The sequence below is a fragment of the Bufo gargarizans genome, chromosome 3 (assembly GCF_014858855.1).
Source record: "Bufo gargarizans isolate SCDJY-AF-19 chromosome 3, ASM1485885v1, whole genome shotgun sequence".
Taxonomy (NCBI): Eukaryota; Metazoa; Chordata; class Amphibia; order Anura; family Bufonidae; genus Bufo; species Bufo gargarizans.
The window spans coordinates 158,547,124-158,569,766 of NC_058082.1; the positions used below are offsets into that span (position 1 = coordinate 158,547,124).

The following is a 22,643-nucleotide window of genomic DNA, read 5'->3' on the forward strand; positions in this document are numbered from 1 at the left end:
TAAGGCTCCATTCAGACGTCCGCATGATTTTTACGGATCCATGGATCGGATCCGCAAAACACATGCGGACGTCTGAATGGAGCCTTACAGGGGGTGATCAATGACAGGCGGGTGATCACCCATATACACTCCCTGATCACCCCCCTGTCATTGATAACCCCCCTGTAAGGCTCCATTCAGACGTCCGCATGCGTTTTGTGGATCCGATCCATGTATCCATGGATCCGTAAAAAATCATGCGGATGTCTGAATGGAGCCTTACAGGGGGGGTGATCAGTGACAGGGGGGTGATCACCCTGATCACCCCCTGTCATTGATAACCCCCCTGTAAGACTCCATTCAGACGTCAGCATTCGTTTTGTGGATCCGATCAATGGATCCGTAAAAAATCATGCGGATGTCTGAATGGAGCCTTACAGGGGGGGTGATCAGTGACAGGGGGGTGATTACCCTGATCACCCCCTGTCATTGATAACCCCCCTGTAAGGCTCCATTCAGACGTCCGCATGCGTTTTGTGGATCCGATCCATGTATCCATGGATCCGTAAAAAATCATGCGGATGTCTGAATGGAGCCTTACAGGGGGGGTGATCAGTGACAGGGGGGTGATTACCCTGATCACCCCCTGTCATTGATAACCCCCCTGTAAGGCTCCATTCAGACGTCAGCATGCGTTTTGTGGATCCGATCCATGGATCCGTAAAAAATCATGCGGATGTCTGAATGGAGCCTTACAGGGGGGGTGATCAGTGACAGGGGGGTGATTACCCTGATCACCCCCTGTCATTGATAACCCCCCTGTAAGGCTCCATTCAGACGTCCGCATGCGTTTTGTGGATCCGATCCATGTATCCATGGATCTGTAAAAAATCATGCGGATGTCTGAATGGAGCCTTACAGGGGGGGTGATCAGTGACAGGGGAGTGATCACCCTGATTACCCCTGTCATTGATAACCCCCCTGTAAGGCTCCATTCAGACGTCCGCATGCGTTTTGTGGATCCGATCCATGTATCCATGGATCCGTAAAAAATCATGCAGATGTCTGAATGGAGCCTTACAGGGGGGGTGATCAGTGACAGGGGGGTGATCACCCTGATCACCCCCTGTCATTGATAACCCCCCTGTAAGGCTCCATTCAGACGTCCGCATGCGTTTTGTGGATCCGATACATGTATCCATGGATCCGTAAAAAATCATGCGGATGTCTGAATGGAGCCTTACAGGGGGGGTGATCACCCTGATCACCCCCTGTCATTGATAACCCCCCTGTAAGGCTCCATTCAGACGTCCGCATGCGTTCTGTAGATCCGATACATGTATCCATGGATCCGTAAAAAATCATGCGGATGTCTGAATGGAGCCTTACAGGGGGGGTGATCAATGACAGGGGGGTGATCAGGGAGTCTATATGGGTGATCACCCCCCTGTCATTGATCCCCCCCCTGTCATTGATCCCCCCCCTGTCATTGATCACCCCCCCTGTCATTGATCACCCCCCCCCCGGTAAGGCTCCATTCAGACATTTTTTTTTGGCACAAGTTAGCGGAAATTTTTTGTTTGTTTTTGTTTTTGTTTTTTCTTACTAAGTCTCATATTCCACTAACTTGTGTCAAAAAATAAAATCTCACATGGACGCACCATACCCCTCACGGAATCCAAATGCGTAAACATTTTTAGACATTTATATTCCAGACTTCTTCTCACGCTTTAGGGCCCCTAAAAAGCCAGGGCAGTATAAATACCCCACATGTGACCCCATTTCGGAAAGAAGACACCCCAAGGTATTCCGTGAGGGGCATATTGAGCCCATGAAAGATTGAAATTTTTGTCCTAAGTTAGCGGAAAGTGAGACTTTGTGAGAAAAAAACAAAAAAAAATCAATATCCGCTAACTTATGCAAAAAAAAAAAAAAATTCTAGGAACTCGCCATGCCCCTCATTGAATACCTTGGGGTGTCTTCTTTCCAAAGTGGGGTCACATGTGGGGTATTTATACTGCCCTGGCTTTTTAGGGGCCCGAAAGTGTGAGAAGAAGTCTGGGATCCTAATGTCTAAAAATGCCCTCCTAAAAGGAATTTGGGCCCCTTTGCGCATCTAGGCTGCAAAAAAGTGTCACACATGTGGTATCGCCGTACTCAGGAGAAGTTGGGGAATGTGTTTTGGGGTGTCATTTTACATATACCCATGCTGGGTGAGAAAAATATCTTGGTCAAATGCCAACTTTGTATAAAAAAATTGGAAAAGTTGTCTTTTGCCAAGATATTTCTCTCACCCAGCATGGGTATATGTAAAATGACACCCCAAAACACATTGCCCAACTTCTCCTGAGTACGGCGATACCAGATGTGTCACACTTTTTTGCTGCCAAGGTGGGCAAAGGGGCACATATTCCAAAGAGCACCTTTCGGATTTCGCAGGCCATTTTTTACACATTTTGATTGCAAAGTTCTTCTCACACATTTGGGCCCCTAAATTGCCAGGGCAGTATAACTACCCCACAAGTGACCCCATTTTGGAAAGAAGACACCCCAAGGTATTCCGTGAGGGGCATGGCAAGTTTTTAGAATTTTTTATTTTTTGTCGCAAGTTAGTGGAATATGAGACTTTGTAAGAAAAAATTAAAAAAATAAAATCATCATCATTTTCCGCTAACTTGTGACAAAAATAAAAAGTTCTATGAACTCACTATGCCCATCAGCGAATACCTTAGGGTGTCTACTTTCCGAAATGGGGTCATTTGTGGGGTTTTTCTACTGTTTGGGCATTGTAGAACCTCAGAAAACATGACAAGTGCTCAGAAAGTCAGAGCTGCTTCAAAAAGCGGAAATTCACATTTTTGTACCATAGTTTGTAAATGCTATAACTTTTACCCAAACCATTTTTTTTTTGCCCAAACATTTTTTTTTTATCAAAGACATGTAGAACAATAAATTTGGCGAAAAATGTATATATGGATGTCGTTTTTTTGCAAAATTTTACAGCTGAAAGTGAAAAATGTCATTTTTTTGCAAAAAAAATCGTTAAATTTCGATTAATAACAAAAAAAGTAAAAATGTCAGCGGCAATGAAATACCACCAAATGAAAGCTCTATTAGTGAGAAGAAAAGGAGGTAAAATTCATTTGGGTGGTAAGTTGCATGACCGAGCAATAAACCGCTAAAGTTGTGGAGTGCCGATTTGTAAAAAAGGGCCTGGTCACTAGGGGGGTATAAACCTGTGGTCCTTAAGTGGTTAATTAAAAAAACAAACAAAAACAGTGTCCAAATCCGCTGTGTGAACACTGCCTTATGCAATTAACACAAGTGGCAAGTAAATAACGCACACCTAATGAATGTTGTGAACGTGAAAACTTTATTTCCATGTCTTTATTTAAGCAGTAGGAAGGAATGTGATGAGATATAGACGTGTATATCGGGGGTCCGGGTGCACACCCCATTGTACCAGCCCTGGGAGTTTTTGTCTCTGTCCCCTACCTCACAGCCAACACCAGTACAAACGATGCTGTGGAAACTCTCCTGTACGTCAGGATAAAAGCGGGAACATAGCGTTACAGATAACAAACTACAACTCCCAGAATTCCATTCTCCCGCCAACGTCACCTCTGATCTCACGAGATAACGTCACCATGTATCGCTATGGTAACGGAATGACGTAGGATCCAGTGACAGTGGAGATCTGAACCGGCATCTCTCCGAGGTCAGACTGAGGAGTCCGGCCGAGCAGCGGCTCCTCCCAAACAACACTCCGGTCTCATCGGTTTCTTCCAGTCCCGAAGCAATGGCCGCCAAATGCGCGGGTCGCCTTACAGGTGTGGGGGCGCGCTCCCTGAGTGACTGGGTCGAGCTCCAGACATTCCAGGGGCTCCGGAGCTGCCGGGCGAGGGGGCAGCGTCATCCAATCAGGTAAGAGTATTTATGGGGGGCGCGTGTGGGTACAGGGCGGGGCCAGGGCGCAGTCACGTGAAGCTTGTAGTAAAAGGTATTGATGTGATCAGTATAGGGGAGACCTGCGGCGCTTTTTCTGTGGGTGGAAGACGGTGCCTGAGGGGGGGGAAAGGGAATGGTATTTCCGAGCGCTGAGGAGCCATGTAGAAGGCCAGGAACCTTCATGGATGCCCCCCCTACATCTCAGGCCTCTAATGGTCTCTCCCAGTAATGATAAAGTTGTGTATACCACCGTTCACTGAGTCTGAGGAGATGTTATCAGACCTGCTGTGCTGAGCGGTCACTGGGCTCACCGGTCGTGTCAGTGGGCAGTTTAACCTGGATAAAATTATATTCTTTCTCAGACTACTTGTGTTAATTTGAGACCAGAAAACATATGGTTGTTTGAGGAATGGCTCCAGGCCTTATCTGTAGTATTTCCATCACAATAGTTCTGGTTTAGCCAGCCTTTGTTCTATGGAGCTGTTCACACATGCAGCAGGATGCAGCCTTCCCCCCCCCATAGAAGACAAATGGCTCCATTATATGGATTCCCATATGAGAAGTCACCATTTAGCTGCACAATTCGGGATGTCAGCCATTGTACACATTGGGTTGGCGATGTAGCACAATCCAAGGGCGCTGGTGTAGATGGGGGGCACTAGCAGCGCAGGACCGGCACTGCATTGTGGGCAGAAATGGGGTGCCCCACGGAATCTCTCACCACATTCCTCTCAGCAGCCCTGAAAACACTGCCTCAAGGGCAAAATACGGTCTGAGATACCACATCTAGTGTTCTACTGTTGAGCGAACTTGTTCTTTTAAGTTTGGCGTCTAAAGTTCGGGTGTTTGAAGAATCGCGTTGTGGATTCCGCTACCACAGACCATAACGGAATTTAGAATCCATAACATGATTATTCGAACTTTAGACGCTGAACTTAAAACACAAGTTCGCTCAACACTAACCACATCTGATGGCGCGTGAATAATAAACAAAAAAAAAATCAGGGAACCTGTCACCAGATTAAATGGGTTTTCCGATAAGTTAAAGGCGTTTTCTGGGCTTTTACTATTGATGACCTATCCTCAGGATAGATAATTAGTATCTGATCTGCGGGGGTCCGGCACCCTTACCGATCAGCTGTTTGAGAAGGCAGCGCGCTCACAGTAGTGCTGTGGGCTACTCCCTGCTTTTACTAGACTGGAGGGAAACAAGAGACATACGTGACTTTAATCTATGATGTGAACCAAACACAAACATTGAAATATGTGGGTCTGTGAAGACCACTGACACAGCATGGATGGCGTCTATCTTCTCTCAGTGATTTTCACCGACCATTGGTAGCAGATGCCCTGGAAATCCCCTGGCAATACACGTAGAATACAGATGACACACAGACCCCTCATGAGTGAAACACTGGCCTTCTTGTAAGGCTACGTGTTAATGTTTTCCGGTATTGAGATCCGTCATAGGGTCTCAATAGCGGAAAATACGCTTCCGTTTTGTCCCCACTCATTGTCAATGGGAACAAAACGTTACTGAACAGAACAGAGTGCTCAAAAATGCATTCCATTCCGTTCCCATACCGGAGAGCAAACCGCTGTGGCTGCAGTTCGCTTTTCGTCCTGGGATGCGGAGCAAAATGGATCCGTCATGGCCCACAATGCAAGTCAATGGTGACGGATCTGTTTTCTCTGACACAATAGAAAATGGATCCGTCCTCCATTGACTTCCAATGGAGTTCATGACGGATCCGTCTTGAGTGTGTTGGAGATAATACAACCGGATCCATTCATAACGGATGCAGATGGTTGTATTATCAGTAACGGAAGCGTTTTTGCTGAGCCCTGTTGGATCCCTGTCGTGTGAATTAGACCTAAGGGAGCCTTCACACGTGGCAGAAAATTCTGCGACTGAAAATCAGTTCCAGGCATTTGAATGGGGTGGCCAGCACATGGATTTCTGCAAGCCCTATTTCAGTTGCAGAATTTTCTGCCGCAAAAATCACAGGATTTTTTATTTTATTTTTGCACGTTTGTGGTTTTCAGTATTATTTTTTTAAATATATTTTATTAATGCGGGAAAACTCCTCTATTGGAAATACGAAGCGCAGGGCACACAAGTGTTGCAATATTTTTGTTAATTAGGAGGTGGTTTTTGTCAAACAACAAAATTCATGTGTGTAGGGACCTGTACGCTGCCTGATCTGAGAACGGCATAAGGTAATGCCATAAACCCTGACTATAGCGGTCCGTCACTAAGGCCAGACACAGATGAGCGAGTTCAAAGTGAGAAACTCGCTACATGCGTTGAGAGTTCCTGTTCTGACTTCCCCTCCTCTGTCAGGATCGCACAGCGTTATACTGATTTATAATGCTGTGTGACCCCGAGAGTCCTGGAATCTATTGTATTACAGTGACAGCATTGTCAGTGTAAAGCAGGGATGCCCAAAACTACAACTCCCAGCATGCACAGACAGCCTACAACTATCAGTCTACAGCAGGGCATGATGGGAGTCGTAGTTTTGCAACAGCTGGAGGGCCGCAGGTTGAGCATGCCTGGTGTAAAGCCTCGTGCAGACGTCTGTGGAACACGGTCTCTGAGATACCGGACTGGCACTGCAGAAGCGCACGTAGTCATAGCAACCAATGACTATGCGCTCCTGCAATGCCAGTCCGGTATCTCGCGGACCGTGTTCCACGGACGTCTGCATGAGGCTTAAGGGCTCATGCTCACGACCATATGTTTGTTCTACAACCAGTCCGCACCCATTCATTTCAGAGGGGCAGCAAAAGATGCAAACAGCACACTGCTGTCCGCATCCGCTGCTCCGCACATCCATCTTCTTTGCGGGGCCGAGGGAACAGAACATGTCCTATTCTTGTCCGTTTTGCGCACAAACAGAGGACATTTCTGTTTAAGTAAAAAAAAAAAAAAAAAAGTGGCAGCATGCACTTGGCCGGGATCCACATTTTGTTGATCTGTGATTTGCGACCTGCAAAATACTTATGGCCGTATGCATGAGGCTTTATTCAGTTACTCTCATGGAACACAGCGCTATATCGGTATAATGCTGTGCGATCCTTACGGAGGAGCGGAGGTCAGAACGAGACCTCTCGCTGACGCACACAGCGAGTTCCTCACATTGAACCTAAGGGTTTTTACCATTGCTCTTTTTGTACATTTTACCATAGGGCCGATATCCGCCAGGGATGCAGTTTTTCTTAATATACGGAATAGAACGCACTGTGTAAAGAGCCCTTCTTGTCTTCTTGCAGTACCGATTATGAGCCGCACAATGGGAAACCAGGAGTCCTCGTATTCACGAGAGGTGGGCTCCTCCCGAGTACGGCCACACGGTCAGGTTTTGTAAGCCGTATCCGTCCTTTAGGGCTGTTTCACACGAGCGGATGCCGTGCGTGGCATCCGCTCCGTGAAAGAGTGCCAAGACCCGATGCAGTCTGCATCGGGTCTTGGCGTCTTTCACGGAGCGGATGCCACGCACGGCATCCGCTCGTGTGAAACAGCCCTTATACTTTCTCTCCTTATTATGATCCACTCCTGATTTTGGCTTCCAAAACTGCCTCAGGAAACCTGACCGCGTGACCCTCAGCGGTGGGTGGGCCGGCAGCTCATGAATATCGGAGAAGTCCAGGGTGTCCACACATCACTGAGAGGACTCCAGCGCTTCGCCTGATAAACTAGGATCTTCTGAAAAGTACTATAAGAAGCAATTAACTGCTTGCTATAAAAATGATGTATAAACCCGCGCTCCGCTGTGTGAACCTGGCCTTATACCGGTATTTTCTGCCTTTAGCACACAATAAATTATCCAGTATCTGCGTTTACCAAAAGGTAACATGAAGGTTAAACTGTAAAAGCCGCAGGAGCACTCCAGGCCTGGCTGGTTTTCTTCAGTCGCCGTGAAGTCTCCTAATATTTAGCACTTGTGCTTTATTATCCATTTAGGTCTCTATTATGTTTAGGAGCGCTCCGCAGCATAGTGTAGTAGCAGGAGAATTCATAGGGAGTGCCCCCCTTTGTCTCTTAAAGGGGTTGCCCGCTTTTTACTAATTGATGTCCCAACCTATCCAGGAGTCTGCCCCCCACCGATCAGGTATTGATGGCCATTAAAATAGGAACATTTTGGAAAACCCTTTTAAGAGCTGTATGTAAATAAAACTCATTTAAAGACACATTGCACACACAGCTGATAATGTAAAGTCTTCTTGTGTACTCCCAATTTAGGCCCTGCACTAGGTATAGGCTTTGCCCAGGGTGTTTCCTTAATTGTGGGCACTCGGCGTGCTCTAGGCTTATAACATAATTTTTTTTTTGTCAAAACTATATTGCAGTCTCTTTAAGAAGCAATCTAAGAATTTCTTTGCATTTCTTTTTCCTTCAATGTATCTTTACATCATTGTAAGTATGGGTTGTGACATCTGCACCTTGGTCATGCAGAAGCCGAGGGGGTGTGCGGTGAAGGCATGTAGCTGGCTGCCCTATGGGCGTGAGACCTGTACTGCCAGCGTACAGCTAAAAATTGAGCAATGATATGTGATAGCCAAACTGGCATTAGAAGAAGACACGTGAACCCGTGATACCTCCGTCATCTGACTGAAGTGGGCAAGGCGATGAGCTGTCTGCATACTGAGCCAAGCACATAGCACAAGAGCAGGGCTGCACCGCTGCCAGTGGGAATAGGAGAGTCCTGACAGATCTGCCTGATGGCAGCTGCATCAGAGGCTCTCTTATGTGTGGGAATTGACCTGCGGTGCGGATGTCAATTGTTTGTGCAGATTTCGCCCTTTGCAATGCCAGGGGGTGAGCTCTGGGGCAAGTCTGCGTCAAAATCTGCTAATTTGGTGCAGAAAAATCCACTACACTGCCGTGTGCATGTGCCCGCAATGTGGCAGCTGCTTTTGTGCCTTTTTGCTGCCCCTTCCCTCCCCAACATAAACGGGGGTGAAGGTTCTGCTAGCTATGTTACCAACCCCCCCATGTCTAGGAGATGTTTGGCTTTAGTGAACTGTTATAATATGGATATTTATTTAATGTAGTGAATATATGGCTAATAACGCTATAAAATAAAATTGTAGCGCTCAATGCCCATTGTTCATAGTGTGAGAGCCTACACGCCTTACATGTTTTTGGGGCGGGGGAGTTCCACAATCTTACCTTTTCCAGCTCTTAGCTGACCATACATGTTACATAGCTGCTTGGTCAACAGCAATGTCTACCAACCCCCTCCCCCATTCATATGTATGCACAGCTTGGCCTAGCATGCATGGGCCCTGGAGGTGGAGATGAGAAGAAAGGACAGATACTTATACTTATCTCTGGAGTCTGGAGGCCTCCATACACGTTAGATAGTTGGCTGGTCACATGGAAATGCCAGGCTTATATCTAAGGCCACAGATCAACAAATCAGACACCCAGCCGTGTGCACCCTGCATTGCGGTGTGGACCCATTGACTTCAGTGGGTCCACGATCCACAAGATGTGGGGGAAATTGGTTGCTCTGCTCCACTGTTCCTTTGCACCAATCATTGTCGTCTTACACCCCCCCTTCCCCACACAACCTTGTGTTTGTCACTTTTTAAGTGCCCTTGCGCCTAAATCTACCCTTGAGAAGGAGGCAGCGAGACTGAAGACCGCAATCTACGGCAGCGCTAGGCATGCAGACTTCCGGAGGAGCACCTCGTCATAAATTTGGTGCATCCTTCAACAGCGCAGGAGATATAATAGACCAGCGTTACACCCCCCTTCCTCTTAGTGTTCACAGGCCTGATAGGTTGGTACAGGTAACTTTGCCACTTTTCCCTTGGCACTAGATTTGGTAAAGAGCCCTCATTTAATTTAAAGGGGGTCGTTTTCATGAGAGACCGCGGAGACCCTTATAAAGCAGATGTCCGCTCTGGTTCCTAGAGGTGAAATGGTCAGGAGACTCTGAATTATCATTTGCACCCAGGGGCCTGTGCTTCCTGCGGGTCTTTGTCCTCAGGAAACGTCTGCCACATTGTGCATGGAATGGTCCTGTCAGCATTTGAGGAAGTCCTCGCGCTGCAATGTGTATTACATCTACCTCTCGGAGAATTGTCAGGACTTGCAGTGCTGCCAAGCGAGGCCTTGGCTGGTAAACAGCGCAGAACTGGAAGTAAACTGGTAATAGACGGCCCGACGGGCGGGGGAGGTGACTCTTTAGCATGTGTGGTAGATTTAGCCGGAGAGCCGTATTATGTAACTAATAACACTGTGTTATGGATGGAAATATCTTCCAATTACCATATTACACACTGAAGAGAACAGTTCAGGCCTCGGGGAAGGTTTCCTTCCCTTAGACGGCTTGTCATGTTAAGAGAGGTATATGTCTATCTACATTCTAGTCATGTGGGGTAGTATACAGTATATATAGCCCAGTGGGCCATAAAGGAAGGACGTGCACTGGATCTTCAGGGTCGCGTCAAGGTGAGACGATTGCACGGACCGGTTTCATGCAGTGCCTTGCCCTGAATACACACGATTTCTCCTCAATGCCTCTTGTGTTCCTGGGTTTATTGGGCATGAAATAATAATCTGCAATTCTAGGTATTAAGCTCGGAGTATTTACCGTCTGACGGCCCCGTTTGTTTTGGGCGGGTGCCACGCAGCCTTACGTTAGAGAATTTGTCAGTGGTAAATCTGATCGCCGTCACCGCGGATAATGTTCGTACCATCCTTTACTTAAGATATCCTCCCTGTATGGGACACCGGGGATCAGGTTAAATCATTGTAATGCAGGCTGCTTAGTGCCTGGCCAGATCTACCCGGTTTCCAATTGTAGTTTTTACATTTCGTTTTTGGGCTTTTGCTTAAAGGGAACTTGTCACGTTGCATTTGGTGTCTGAGCTGAGGACAGCATGTTAAAGAGCAGGCGGAGCTGAGCAGACTGATATATAGTTTTATGGGAAAAGATTCACTATAACTTGTATTTTATTCATTTCAATCTCTGCTCATTCTGGGCTGTGAAGTCAGGAGGCGGTCCTATCGGTGATTGACAGCTATCTCTGTATACACAGTCATAGAAGGAAGGCTGTCAATCACTAATAGGACCGCCTCCTGGACTTCACAGCCCAGAATGAGCAGGAATTTTAATGTTTACAGTTACAAGTTTTGCCAAATAATTTCCCATAAAACTTTATCAGTCTGCTCTGCTCCTCCTGCTCTATAACATGCTGCCTGCACATAAATTTGCATTTTCATTGTGACATGTTTCCTTTAAAAGCAGAGTTGTGACTAGGCCTCATGCACACGAGTGTATTTTCCATCTGCATTTTTTGCAGATTGGACCCTGACCCATTCATTTCTGCGGGGCCATACACACCTCATAGATTTTTCCACATCCGTGTGACAGTCCTTTCTATTAATGGAGTGAGAAAAGTATGGAATGCAAATTGAGGGCAGCCATGTTTTGCGCATCAATTTTTTTTCAGACCAAAATACAGACAAGACCTTAAAGCGAATATGTAAAAAATTATATCTGTAGCGTCTTAGCCAGCCAATGGAAGGTTAAAAAAAATACATGAAATTCATCAGTGGTTGATACCTTTTAACCCCTTAGTGACCACCAATACGCCTTTTTACTGAAGTGAACAAAGTGGGTTTAAGACGGATAGCTGGTGTTAATCAATGATTATATGTTCCCCAAATGGTGTATTAAAAACGATAACTTGTCCTGCAAAAAATAAGGCCTCATAAAGGTATATTGATGAAAAAACAAAGCAGTTATAGCTCTTGGAATGCAATTTAAAAAAAAAATGTGTGTGGTCACTAAGGCCACTTTCACACGGGCGAGTTTTCCACGCGTGAGGAGAACGCATTGCACCCGCACTGAATCCGGACCCATTCATTTCTATGGGGCTGTGCACATGAGCAGTGATTTTCACGCATCACTTGTGCGTTGCGTGAAAATCGCAGCATGCTCTATATTGTGCGTTTTTTCACGCAACACAGGCCCCATAGAAGTGAATGGGGCTGCGTGAAAATCTCAAGCAGGTGTGGATGTGGTGCGATTTTCACGCATGGTTGCTAGGAGACGATCGGTATGGGGACCTGATCTTTATTATTTTCCTTTTATAACATGGTTATAAGGGAAAAGAATAGCATTCTTAATACAGAATGCTAAGTAAATTAGCGATGGAGGGGTTAAATAAAAAAAAAAAATATGTAACTCTCCTCATCCACTTGTTTGTGCTGTCCGGCTTCTCTTCTTTCTTCTTCTTTGATGACAGGAGGAAAAGGACCTGCGCACATCACATGGTCCATCACATGATCCATCACCATTGATGGATCATGTGATGTGCTCAGTGACGTCACCACAGGTCCTTTTCTCCCAGGTCATCAAAGAAGAGAAGCCGGGCTGCGCGAACAAGTGGATGAGGTGAGTTGAATTATTTTTTAAAATTTATTTTTAACCCCTCCATCCCTAATTTACTTAGCATTCTGTATTAAGAATGCTATTATTTTCCCTAACCATGTTATAAGGGAAAATAATAAAATTTACACAACACAGATCCCAAAGAAGTTCGGGTGCCGATTTTTCTCACGCGCGTGCAAAACGCATTAAAACGCTTTGCACTCGAGCTGAAAAATTGCGCAATTTCTGGCAACGCACACGCATCCTATCCGGCCCTCACACGCGACGCCCGTGTGAAAGAGGCCTAAAAGGCCAGTTAAAAGCAGATAGCAACATTTATCCTTATAATTTTTTTTTTTTATCCCCCCCCCATCTAATCTGTTTTTATTTCCAGATAGAATAAATACATTTTCAATTTCTGAACATGATTATGGGGACGGCCATCTTGCCTGAGCAGTTCTTAAAGGGGTTGTCTCACTTTGCAAATGGCACTTATCATGTAGAGCAGGCATCTCAAACTGCGGCCCTCCAGCTGTTGTAAAACTACAACTCCCACAATGCACTTCTGTAGGCTGTCCGGGCATGCTGGGAGTTGTAGTTTTGCAACAGCTGGAGGGCCGCAGTTTGAGATGCCTGATGTAGAGAAAGTTAATACAAGCCACTTACTACTGCTGCTGTAAAGCGTATCTATAATTGCTGTTAAAAGGGTTGTCTCACTTCAGCAAATGGCGTTTATGATGTAGACAAGTTAATACCGGGCACTTACTAATGTATTGTGATCGTCCATAATGCATCCTTTGTTGGCTGGATTCATTTTTCTATCACATTATACATTGCTCGTTTCCAGGGGTTATGACCACTGCAGCAGTGCAGATACAAGGTGCTTGCGATGGGAGCCGCTGCGCATGTGTGCCTATGTGCAATCCCATGGTCCTGGCCACCAGAGAGGCTGGTTAGAGGCTGGTTAAAAAAAAAATATTCTATAGTGTGCACGCACAACCACCACTGCTGGATTGCAGCAGTGGCTGTAACCATGGAGACAAACAGTGTGTAATATGATGGGGAAAATGAATCCAGCCAGCAAAGGAGGCAATATGGACAATACATTAGTAAGTGCCTGGTATTAACTTGTCTACATCATAAACGCTGAAGTGAGACAACCCTTTTAACAGCAATTAGAGATAAGCTTTACAGCAGCCACCAGGGCCATAGACACAATAGACAGGAGCTTGCTCATTGACTTCTACAGGACAGCTTTCTAGGCATGCTCTGTGACCTGTGCAGAGGTCAGGAGGGAGTAGATAAGCTGTCATATCACCTATTGTGAATGGTGATTCATATGTTATCTATATAGAGGTGATATCTGTTATTGTAATCCTGCTTGAAATGATAAGCAGATAACTGCCCTAGAATGATCAGTACAGGCTAAGAAGTGGAGCTTATTGTTAGGCTTAGTGGCTAGTGTGAAAAATGCAGGATTTTTTTTTCTTCTAGATGTTGATTTTAAAAACAACCTCACCAAAAATTCCTTAAATTGTTTTAACACGGAAAAATAGTTTAATAGTTCTTTTTCTGATGACGCATCCCCTTTAAGCTCTGGCTTCCCTCGCACTACTCCTCTTGGCAGGTGATAAGAGTGTTAGTTGTCAGGCAGAGACAACAATGAACAATGAGGGGAAAGCATCGCCAGAGGTGAAGAGAAAATGCCAACGAGCTTGTCCATAGATTGTATGTGGTTTCTGCCACACACATCTTTGTCCTATATCTACAGTATGTATAACCTGAAAGTGCATGAGGTACCTTCTCTTCCAACCCTGCATTAGGTTGTCTGTGGCAAAGGTCAAAAGATATTCCCGGTACCTTGTGGTAGTCCATAAGAGCGGTCTTGCATCAGCCAGAATGTCATGTCTTGCTCCTCTGACTCTCCTTGTGCTTTGCAGACATCTGTCTTCCTGTGGCATCCTCATGACGAGAGCTTCGAAGGGGGTTTTGCAAGGTGTCAGCAACCCATGTGTGCAGCATTGTCGAGGCTTCCTTGGATTTACTGGGCCATTGACTAACAAGCGGAAGGAATACTCTGAGAGGAGGATTATGGGGTAAATGGATGTTTCTTTTATAGCTTTAGTCCTAACACTTTTTTTTTTTGTTGCAGCTCTATTGACATGCTCAGTTATAATCATAATTTTGAGTGAAATTTTTTATTTTTTTTACCTGGAAGTTAAAGGGCATCTGTCAGCAGATTTGTACCTATGAAACGGGCAGACCTGTTGCATGTGCACTTGTCGGCTGAAGGCATCTGTGTTGCCCGTTCCTGTCAATCAAAGTGGAGAGGGCGTGGAAGTTGCAGAGAGAACCGAGCCTCTTGCAGTTGCTCATTTGCAGATATTAAAACTGCATTTTTCTCAGCAATGCGGGCACATATGAACATGTGACCAACACAAATGCCTTCCGCTGCCAAGCGCACAGGTCAGCCAGCTTGATGGATACAAAACTGCTGACAGATGCCCTTTAATATCATGAAGCCAGGATCATCATAGTCGGTGATCCCTTTTTCAGTTTTTTTCAGGCTGTGGTGTTGGCTAAAATTTATTTTACTACCATCTTGCTAGATTGTCTCTAGACTAAGACATCAGTATAATGTCCCGGACCGGTCAGTGCAGTCATGCCCACAAAATGGCTTCTAAAACATTGATTTGGTGAAGTGAGACTCTTCCCGTCAGGGTTGTGGGGTGTCTCGTGACTCCTCTTGGGTCTGTTAAATATCTGAAAGTGCTATCCCTTATGATAATGTAGATTGTGCTCATCTGTAACCACCAGTAATGCCTTATAGGGGAAATGAATATATAAAATATAATAGAAAATTATGCATGGTCACAAGTAAAATGCTCAGATCCCAACAACACATAAATAACAAAAGTCTTCAACAAGGGACTTAAAGGGAATCTGTCACCTAGTTTGAGCATATTAAACTGTTACCATTGCAATGTTCAATAAACTACCTTCATTCCAGCAAGGGTCTTTTTTTTTCTTTTTTTCATGTTGTCATTTAGATAAAAAAGCGATTGTTCAGATATGCTAATGAACTTTCAAGGTGCCCAGAGGGGCGTTATTCCTCTCGTCTAGAGCCCTGTAACGCCCCCTGCAGTGCCCAGCCCGCCTTACTTTCAAGCCCGCCTCCTCATAAATAAATTTACTCCCACAGCTGAGCGGCGCCGCCCCCTCCGCTACGTCATATAACTTATTCAACAGACGAACCTTGCGTCCTCCTTTTTTGGCCATGAAATCTCGCGCAGCCGTAGTATCGCCGACTGCCTGCGCCTGTCCGATCCTATGGCTCCTGAGGGCAACAGCCTCAATAGTGTCACTGGGCATGCGCTGAGCCCAGTGATGTAATCAGAGCGCTGTTGCCCTTAGGAGCCGTAGGATCGGACAGGCGCAGGCAGTCGGCGATACTGCGGCTGCGCAAGATTTCATGGGCAAAAAAGGAGGTTCGTCTGTTGAATAAGTTATATGACGTAGCGGAGGGGGCAGCGCAGTTCGGCTCGGCTGTGGGAGGAAATTTATCTATGAGGAGGCGTGCTGGGCTTGAAATATAGGCGGGCTGGGCACTGCAGGGGGGCGTTACAGGGCTCTAGACGAGAGGAATAACGCCCCTCTGGGCACCTTGAAGGTTCATTAGCATATCTGAACAATCGCTTTTTTTTAATCTAAATGACAACATGAAAAAAAGAAAAAGACCCTTGCTGGAATGAAGGTAGTTTAGTGAACTTTGTAATGTTAACAGTTTAATATGCTCAAACTAGGTGACAGATTCCCTTTGTCTCCCGTTCACATTAGTGTATCTACTGAGACTGGTTCAGATGAGTCTAATGTATATGGAGAGCTTCTGACTCAACCCCCAAAAGGTAATATGTAGGAAAGCGGGTATGCCACATAGGGGGTTCAACCAGACTATAAATTACACCCACCCAATGTGTGTTTTAGCAGAGACAAGGATGTCGGCAATCCTTGGAATGCCCCAAATAGCTTGGGCTACTCATTATTCAAGACAATGGTCCCACCATTTTAGGCTCCAATTTGTCAGTCTACAAGCAAAGCCATAAAGATAGAATCGCATTGTAAATCCTAGACCATATTCACAAAAGACAGTGATCGATGGTAATGGATCTCTGGTCTGTGGTTTAATCACCATCATCTGATGACCACATACTGTCTCCTGATCACCAGATCGCTGTGGGCTGACAATTGGCTGAATGAAAGTAGGTAGGAATGTTCATTCCCGATCATTTCCCCATGTGAGGCCCTGCGCTCACCAGACAAACAAGGACATTTTGTTTGCGGGGCGAGTGTGGATTATTATTTTTTTATCTGGTAGGAAAAATTGATAGTTTGTCAGTAGCCCGTCGCCCTGTGTAAACTGGATGTATGGCCACATGAATGAGTTATGAATGATGCTGTTCATTCCCAGGAATTGCCCACTGTGAAAGCTCATTTTAACAATGAATTTGCTATATTGTCGATCACCAACCATTATATTATGAGCAATTTTCTGCTTGTGTAAAAGGAGCTTAACAGAGGCCAGCACGCTCTAATATGTATGTGGTATGCAGACCTATACCTAAAGGGAACCTGTCATGTTGAACATGGTGGAGCTGAGCAGATTGGTATATAGTTTTATGGGAAAAGAATCCAATTCAGTTTTAAACCTTTATATCTCTGCTCATTCTGTTCTTTGAAGTCTAGGAGTCTGTCCTATCAGTGTTGAGAGCCTTCCCTCTGTGGCTGTGCATACACAGATAAGAGCGACTCCTTGACTTCAAAGCCTAGAATTAGCAGGAATGTAAATGAATGGCAATAAGTTAAGGCCCCTTGCAGCCGAGCGTTTGTCTCTTTGCGAGTCTGCAGCGCAGCTCCCGGCCTTACCTCCCAGCACTGACCGGGTCACATAGCATTATATTGATTTATGATGCTATGTAACTCTTACAGTTTTGGAATGTATTGGATAACACTGGCAGCATTATGTCAGTGTTATCCAATACATTCCTGAACTGTAAGGGTTACATAGCACCATAAATCAATATAATGCTATGTGACCCGGTCAGTGCTGGGAGGTAAGGCCGGGAGCTGCCGGTTGTCTGCAAGGGGCCTAAAGGTAATGACATTTTAGCAATTGCCATCAACCGTCTAAGGCCCCATGCACACGGCCGTGTGCGGGCCGTGGAACCGCGGCCTGGATCCCTCCTGAGAGCAGGAGCGCACGGCGTCACTGGTTGCTATGACGCCGTGCGCTCCCTGCTGCCGGCACAGTACAGTAATACTCTGGTATAGATCATACCAGTGTATTACTGTATTGCGGCGGCGGCAGGGAGCGCACGGCGTCATAGCAACCAGTGACGCCGTGCGCTCCTGCTCTCAGGAGGGATCCAGGCCGCAGTTCCACGGCCCGCACACGGCCGTGAAACACGGCCGTGTGCATGGGGCCTAAGGCTGTACTACACCAGCCGATTCTGCAGATGATTGTTGAGAAGGAAGCGTTCCTTCACTGCAATCGCCTGCTCACCAGCGGAGGTGACCGCTGGTATTACATGCAGCGATCTCCTCCACAGCATGGGGAGGAAAGATCGTTAGGCCATCGCTCGTCCCCATACTGTCTAGTTGTTTGCCGATTAGATTGATCAGACAGCACGATGTGCCGCCGGCAAATTGTGATCTTTCAGCATGCTGAAAGACCTCGATTGCCAGATGAATGAGTGCTCGTTCATCAGGTTTTCTGTGGCAGTATTAGACTGCCAGATGATCGCTAACAAATGTGTTACTATGAATGCTCGCTAGCGGTCATCTGGCAGAAAATCTGGCAGTGTAATACATACTTTACAGAGCACAATGTTCAGATAGATTATTAATAATAATCTGCCGGTGTAAAGGTACTGCATTTGAACGAGTAAAACGCTCGTTCATCGGGCAGTAGGATTGTTTGAGCGGACACCTAAATCGTTGTTTGCCGGCAGCAGATCATGCGATCTAAAAACGCTCTGCTGCCGACAAACAATAATTCTGTATGGGGACAAGCGATGGCATTAGCAAACGCTCCTCCCCATACTGTGGAGGAGATGGCTGCATGTAATAGCAACAATCTCCTCCACTGACAAGCAGGTGATAGGGAGGAACGCTTCCTTCCAGATAATCGCTTGCTGCATTGGGCCATGTGAAGGGTTTGTCTAGCCATTACTAAAGCGAGAGGAGACAGTCCCGACCACCACCTGGCCGGGAAATAGCAGAATGCTCTGGCACTCGCTGCTTCCATAGCTCCCATTACAGTGCACGAGAGCTACTGAAGCTATGCTGTATATAGGAGCAGCTGCTTCCATTTGGGGAACTGGAGAGCACTGAAAGGCTAGCACTAGTCTATGTGTCCTTATGCATGGATATTACATGAGTTAGGCCTCATGCACACGACCGTTTTGTTTTTTTTTGTTTTTTTTTAAAGTCCGCAAAAACGGGGTCCGTAGGTCCGTGATCCGTGACCGTTTTTTCATCCGTGGGTCTTCCATGATCCACGGACATGAAAAAAAAAAAATATCTAGTCAAGTTTGTTATTGAAATGATAGGAAAAAACGGACACGGATCACGGACACGGATGGCAATCTTGTGTGCATCCGTGATTTTTCACGGACCCATTGACTTGAATGGGTCCATGAACCGTTCGCCGTGAAAAAAAATAGGACAGGTCTTATTTTTTTCACGGCCAGGAAACACGGATCACGGATGCGGCTGCCAAACGGTGCATTTTCCGATTTTTCCACGGACCCATTGAAAGTCAATGGGTCAGCGAAAAAAACTGAAAACGGCACAGCGGCCACGGATGCACACAACGGTCGTGTGCATGAGGCCTAATACAGATGTTGGGGGAAGGATTGGACATTTTGGATTTCAACATGATAATTCTTCTATTACAATAAAGGTGGTCTGGTAGCAGATTTCTGCCCCCTCTCCCTGCTCAGCCAAGGAATAGAGGATCAGCAGATGACTAAGAGGTTTGGCGCCCATATGACTGGTGTGTTATATGGGACAGACTCCCTTCTATGTGAGACCCTCCTGCTCTGCACCTAGACATTCTGATGGGAATCCTTTAATTGCAATAATTAGGTATACATTTCTTGACGTTTGTAGGAAAGATACAAAATTGACTACACAATATGTAAGAAAACAAGCATGATCATGTCAAGCTACCTGCAAGTGAAAGTATGCGGCAGCAGGAGGCTGTATCTGCAGTGGACATGATAAGCTAATGCAGCTGCTGTGTCTGCTGGCATTACATATGCTTACACATATCCTCCCAGAAGATCTCCTCTACCCTATTTGACTCTATATTTGTGGCACATTGACATTTTTCCAGCTTTTCTCTAAGGCTACTTTCACACTAGCGTTTTTGCTGAATCCGGCAGGTTTCAGCAAAAACGCTTCTATTACTGATAATACAACCATCTGCATCAGTTTTGAACGAATCATGTTGTATTATCTTTAGGCTACATTCGCACGAAAGTATTTTGTTTGTGTCCGTTCCCTTTTTTTTTTTTTATTTTTTTTTTTTCCCCCCCCCCGGATAGGATGCAGATCAATTTATTTCAATGGGTCCACAAAAAAATGTGGACAGCATCCGTATGTCCGTTCCGTAGCCCTGCAAAAAAAGATAGAATATGTCCTATTCTTGTCCGTTTTGTAGACAAGGATAGACATTGTTACAATGGATCCACAAAAAAAAACAGTTGCCATATGGACGTCATCTGTTTTGTTTTTTGCGGATCCGCAATTTTCGGAGCACAAAACACATACGGTAGTGTAAATCTAGCCTTAACGTAGCAAGGACAGATCCATCACTAACTCCATTGAAAGTCTTGCTTCGCATCCTATGACCTCCGTTAGGAGAACGCAACCAAACGGAACGGAATGCATTTTGGTGCACTTCGTTCTGTTCAGTTATGTTTTGTCCCTATTGACAATGAATGGGGACGAAACGGAAAAAATTTTTTTTCCCGATATTGAGACCCTATGACAGAACTCAATACCAGAAAATAGAAACACTAGTGTGAAAGTAGCCCAAGTAATACAAAATACTTTTTTTTTATATAAGCTGTATTTTGGCACCTGAAAATGCTCTTTGTTTTACTAGTTAGGTTCTGCTTTACCGGGCACTGCCACCGATCAGCTCTTTGAAGAGAGCACGGTGCTCCAGTGAGCGCTGTGGCCTCCTCACAGCTTACCGAGTACAGCGCCATAGTTTGTATAGTGGCCATGCTTGGTATTGCAGTCACTTGAATTGGACTGAGCTGCTTCTAGATCATGTGACCTATGAACGCTGTGGACTCTTCAAACAGCTAATTGGCAGGGTGCCAGGAGTGTGACTCCTGCTCATCAGGTATTGATGACCTATCCCTATGACGGCTGACCTCCTGCACCCCATCTGTGGTAAAACTACGACGCTCAAGATGCACACTTGCTTGGCTGTTCTCAGAACGCCATAAAAATGAATGGAGCATGCTGAGAGTTGTAGTTTCACCACAGCTTGGGTGCTGAAGGGTTAGCCATCCCTTGAACTATCCTGATTAGGGATGAGCGAATCGACTTCAGATGCTTCATTCGAACTCGATTCGCATAAAACCTTATTTTAATGCTGTACGGAGCGGGAACTCTGTACAGTATTAGAATGTATTGGCTCCGATAAGCCGAAGTTATTACTTCGTAAAGTCTTGTGAGACTTTGTGTAATAACTTTGGAAATTAATTTCTACTGTTAAAAAACCTTTGTATTGAACGCCCGCTCCGTACAGTATTAAAACAAAGTTTTATGCGAATCGACTTCGGATGAAGCATCCAAAGACGATTCACTCATCCCTAATCCTGATGATGGGACATCAGTATTCTAGTCCCGGAAAGCCCCTTTAAACACAGCATGCTTTAGGTATGGAGTTTTTCCCATAGCTTTCTGTACAGGACAGAAAAAGCCAGGAAAAATACATGTACAAAATGTGACAAACTAAGAACACTTGTAAAATTAAAAAATATATAAATAACTGAAACTTGTTTTTTGTTTTTTAAATAAAGCATTTTAAAACGTTAAAAAGGCCGCCAGGCTGGAACATAATGTAATATGTATGTGAGATGTTTTGTGAGCCTGTAATTCATCTACTTGCTTTCCATATAAAAGATGACCTTAGATTTTTTTTATTTTATAGTCTGCATTCCAATGCCCCTTCTCTAGGGCTGATATGCTAGATAACGACTGCAGTTGTAGGTTGTGGATGCAAACGCTGCCAGAGAGCTGCCGCCATAGGTTTGCACTGAGCCATAAGATGTATGCGGCCGTGTTGCACCAGGACAACTCAAACACGTGGCGTGGCCTGCTACAGGGCAGAATCAAATGCTTCCACAGGGGCAATAGTAATATTGTAATCTTCGCTACCACCATGTCGTGTATACTCCATTATTATCTTTATAAAACACGTAATCGATCACCCGGCGACATTTCTACCCTCCAGGGTTACAAAAACCTTAGTATTTGGCCATTGTGATCTATGTGACTCTGATGTGCTTGCTGTTACTCCTCAGGTACTCCATGCAGGAGATGTACGAAGTGGTGTCCAATGTGGAAGAATACAAACTGTTTGTGCCTTGGTGTAAAACGTCCACCGTTATCTCCAAGCGTACTGGATATGCTAAAGCACAGCTGGAAGTGGGCTTCCCACCCATCCTGGAACGGTATACGTCTATCCTCACACTAGTGCGCCCTCATTTAGTCAAAGTGAGTGTATGATCTATTGTAAGGCCTTGTATAAGTTGTTCTACAGAAAGGAGCATATAGCAGCATGCACCATAATGTGCAAAAATAAGACTGCACCTAAGAATGATTTCATTTGTATTTCAGCTATACCGCCTTTGCCATATTATACTGGTATATTACCATATATCACATTTGCCATATGCCATGGAGGCTCCCGTTGTGTATGTCAAATATATCTAACGGTATATGGTTCCATTCATCCGATTAGAGGCCAAAAGTGTCCTAATGGTCCTCGTTGGGTTTGTCTATGTTTCTGTATGTATAATATATTTTTAACTGTATGGAAAAGCATGGTGAACTATGCTTTCCTGTGCAGAAGCATCTCGCCAAAATACATGGACTGCGTGGTAGTTTAATTTTTTATAATAAAAAATAAATGAATGGGATTTAATGATGGAAAATGTGGAATTAACGTAAGTACAGAGAATAAAAAATGAGGGTTCCGTGGTTTTGTAAATCGAACAAGATGATTGATTGTATAACGTG

General features: G+C 45.2%; 1 protein-coding gene across 1 annotated transcript in view; it reads left to right on the forward strand.

The window, feature by feature from the left end:
• The first annotated feature begins 3,631 nt into the window (after window positions 1-3,631).
• Window positions 3,632-22,643, forward strand: part of COQ10A (coenzyme Q10A) — a 42,485-nt gene continuing 23,473 nt past the window's right edge. The window contains exons 1-3 of the mRNA XM_044286606.1: window positions 3,632-3,903; window positions 14,261-14,416; window positions 21,926-22,118. Coding sequence (XP_044142541.1) covers window positions 3,779-3,903; window positions 14,261-14,416; window positions 21,926-22,118 — 474 coding nt within the window. The 5' untranslated portion in view covers window positions 3,632-3,778. The remainder of the gene's footprint in view (window positions 3,904-14,260; window positions 14,417-21,925; window positions 22,119-22,643) is intronic.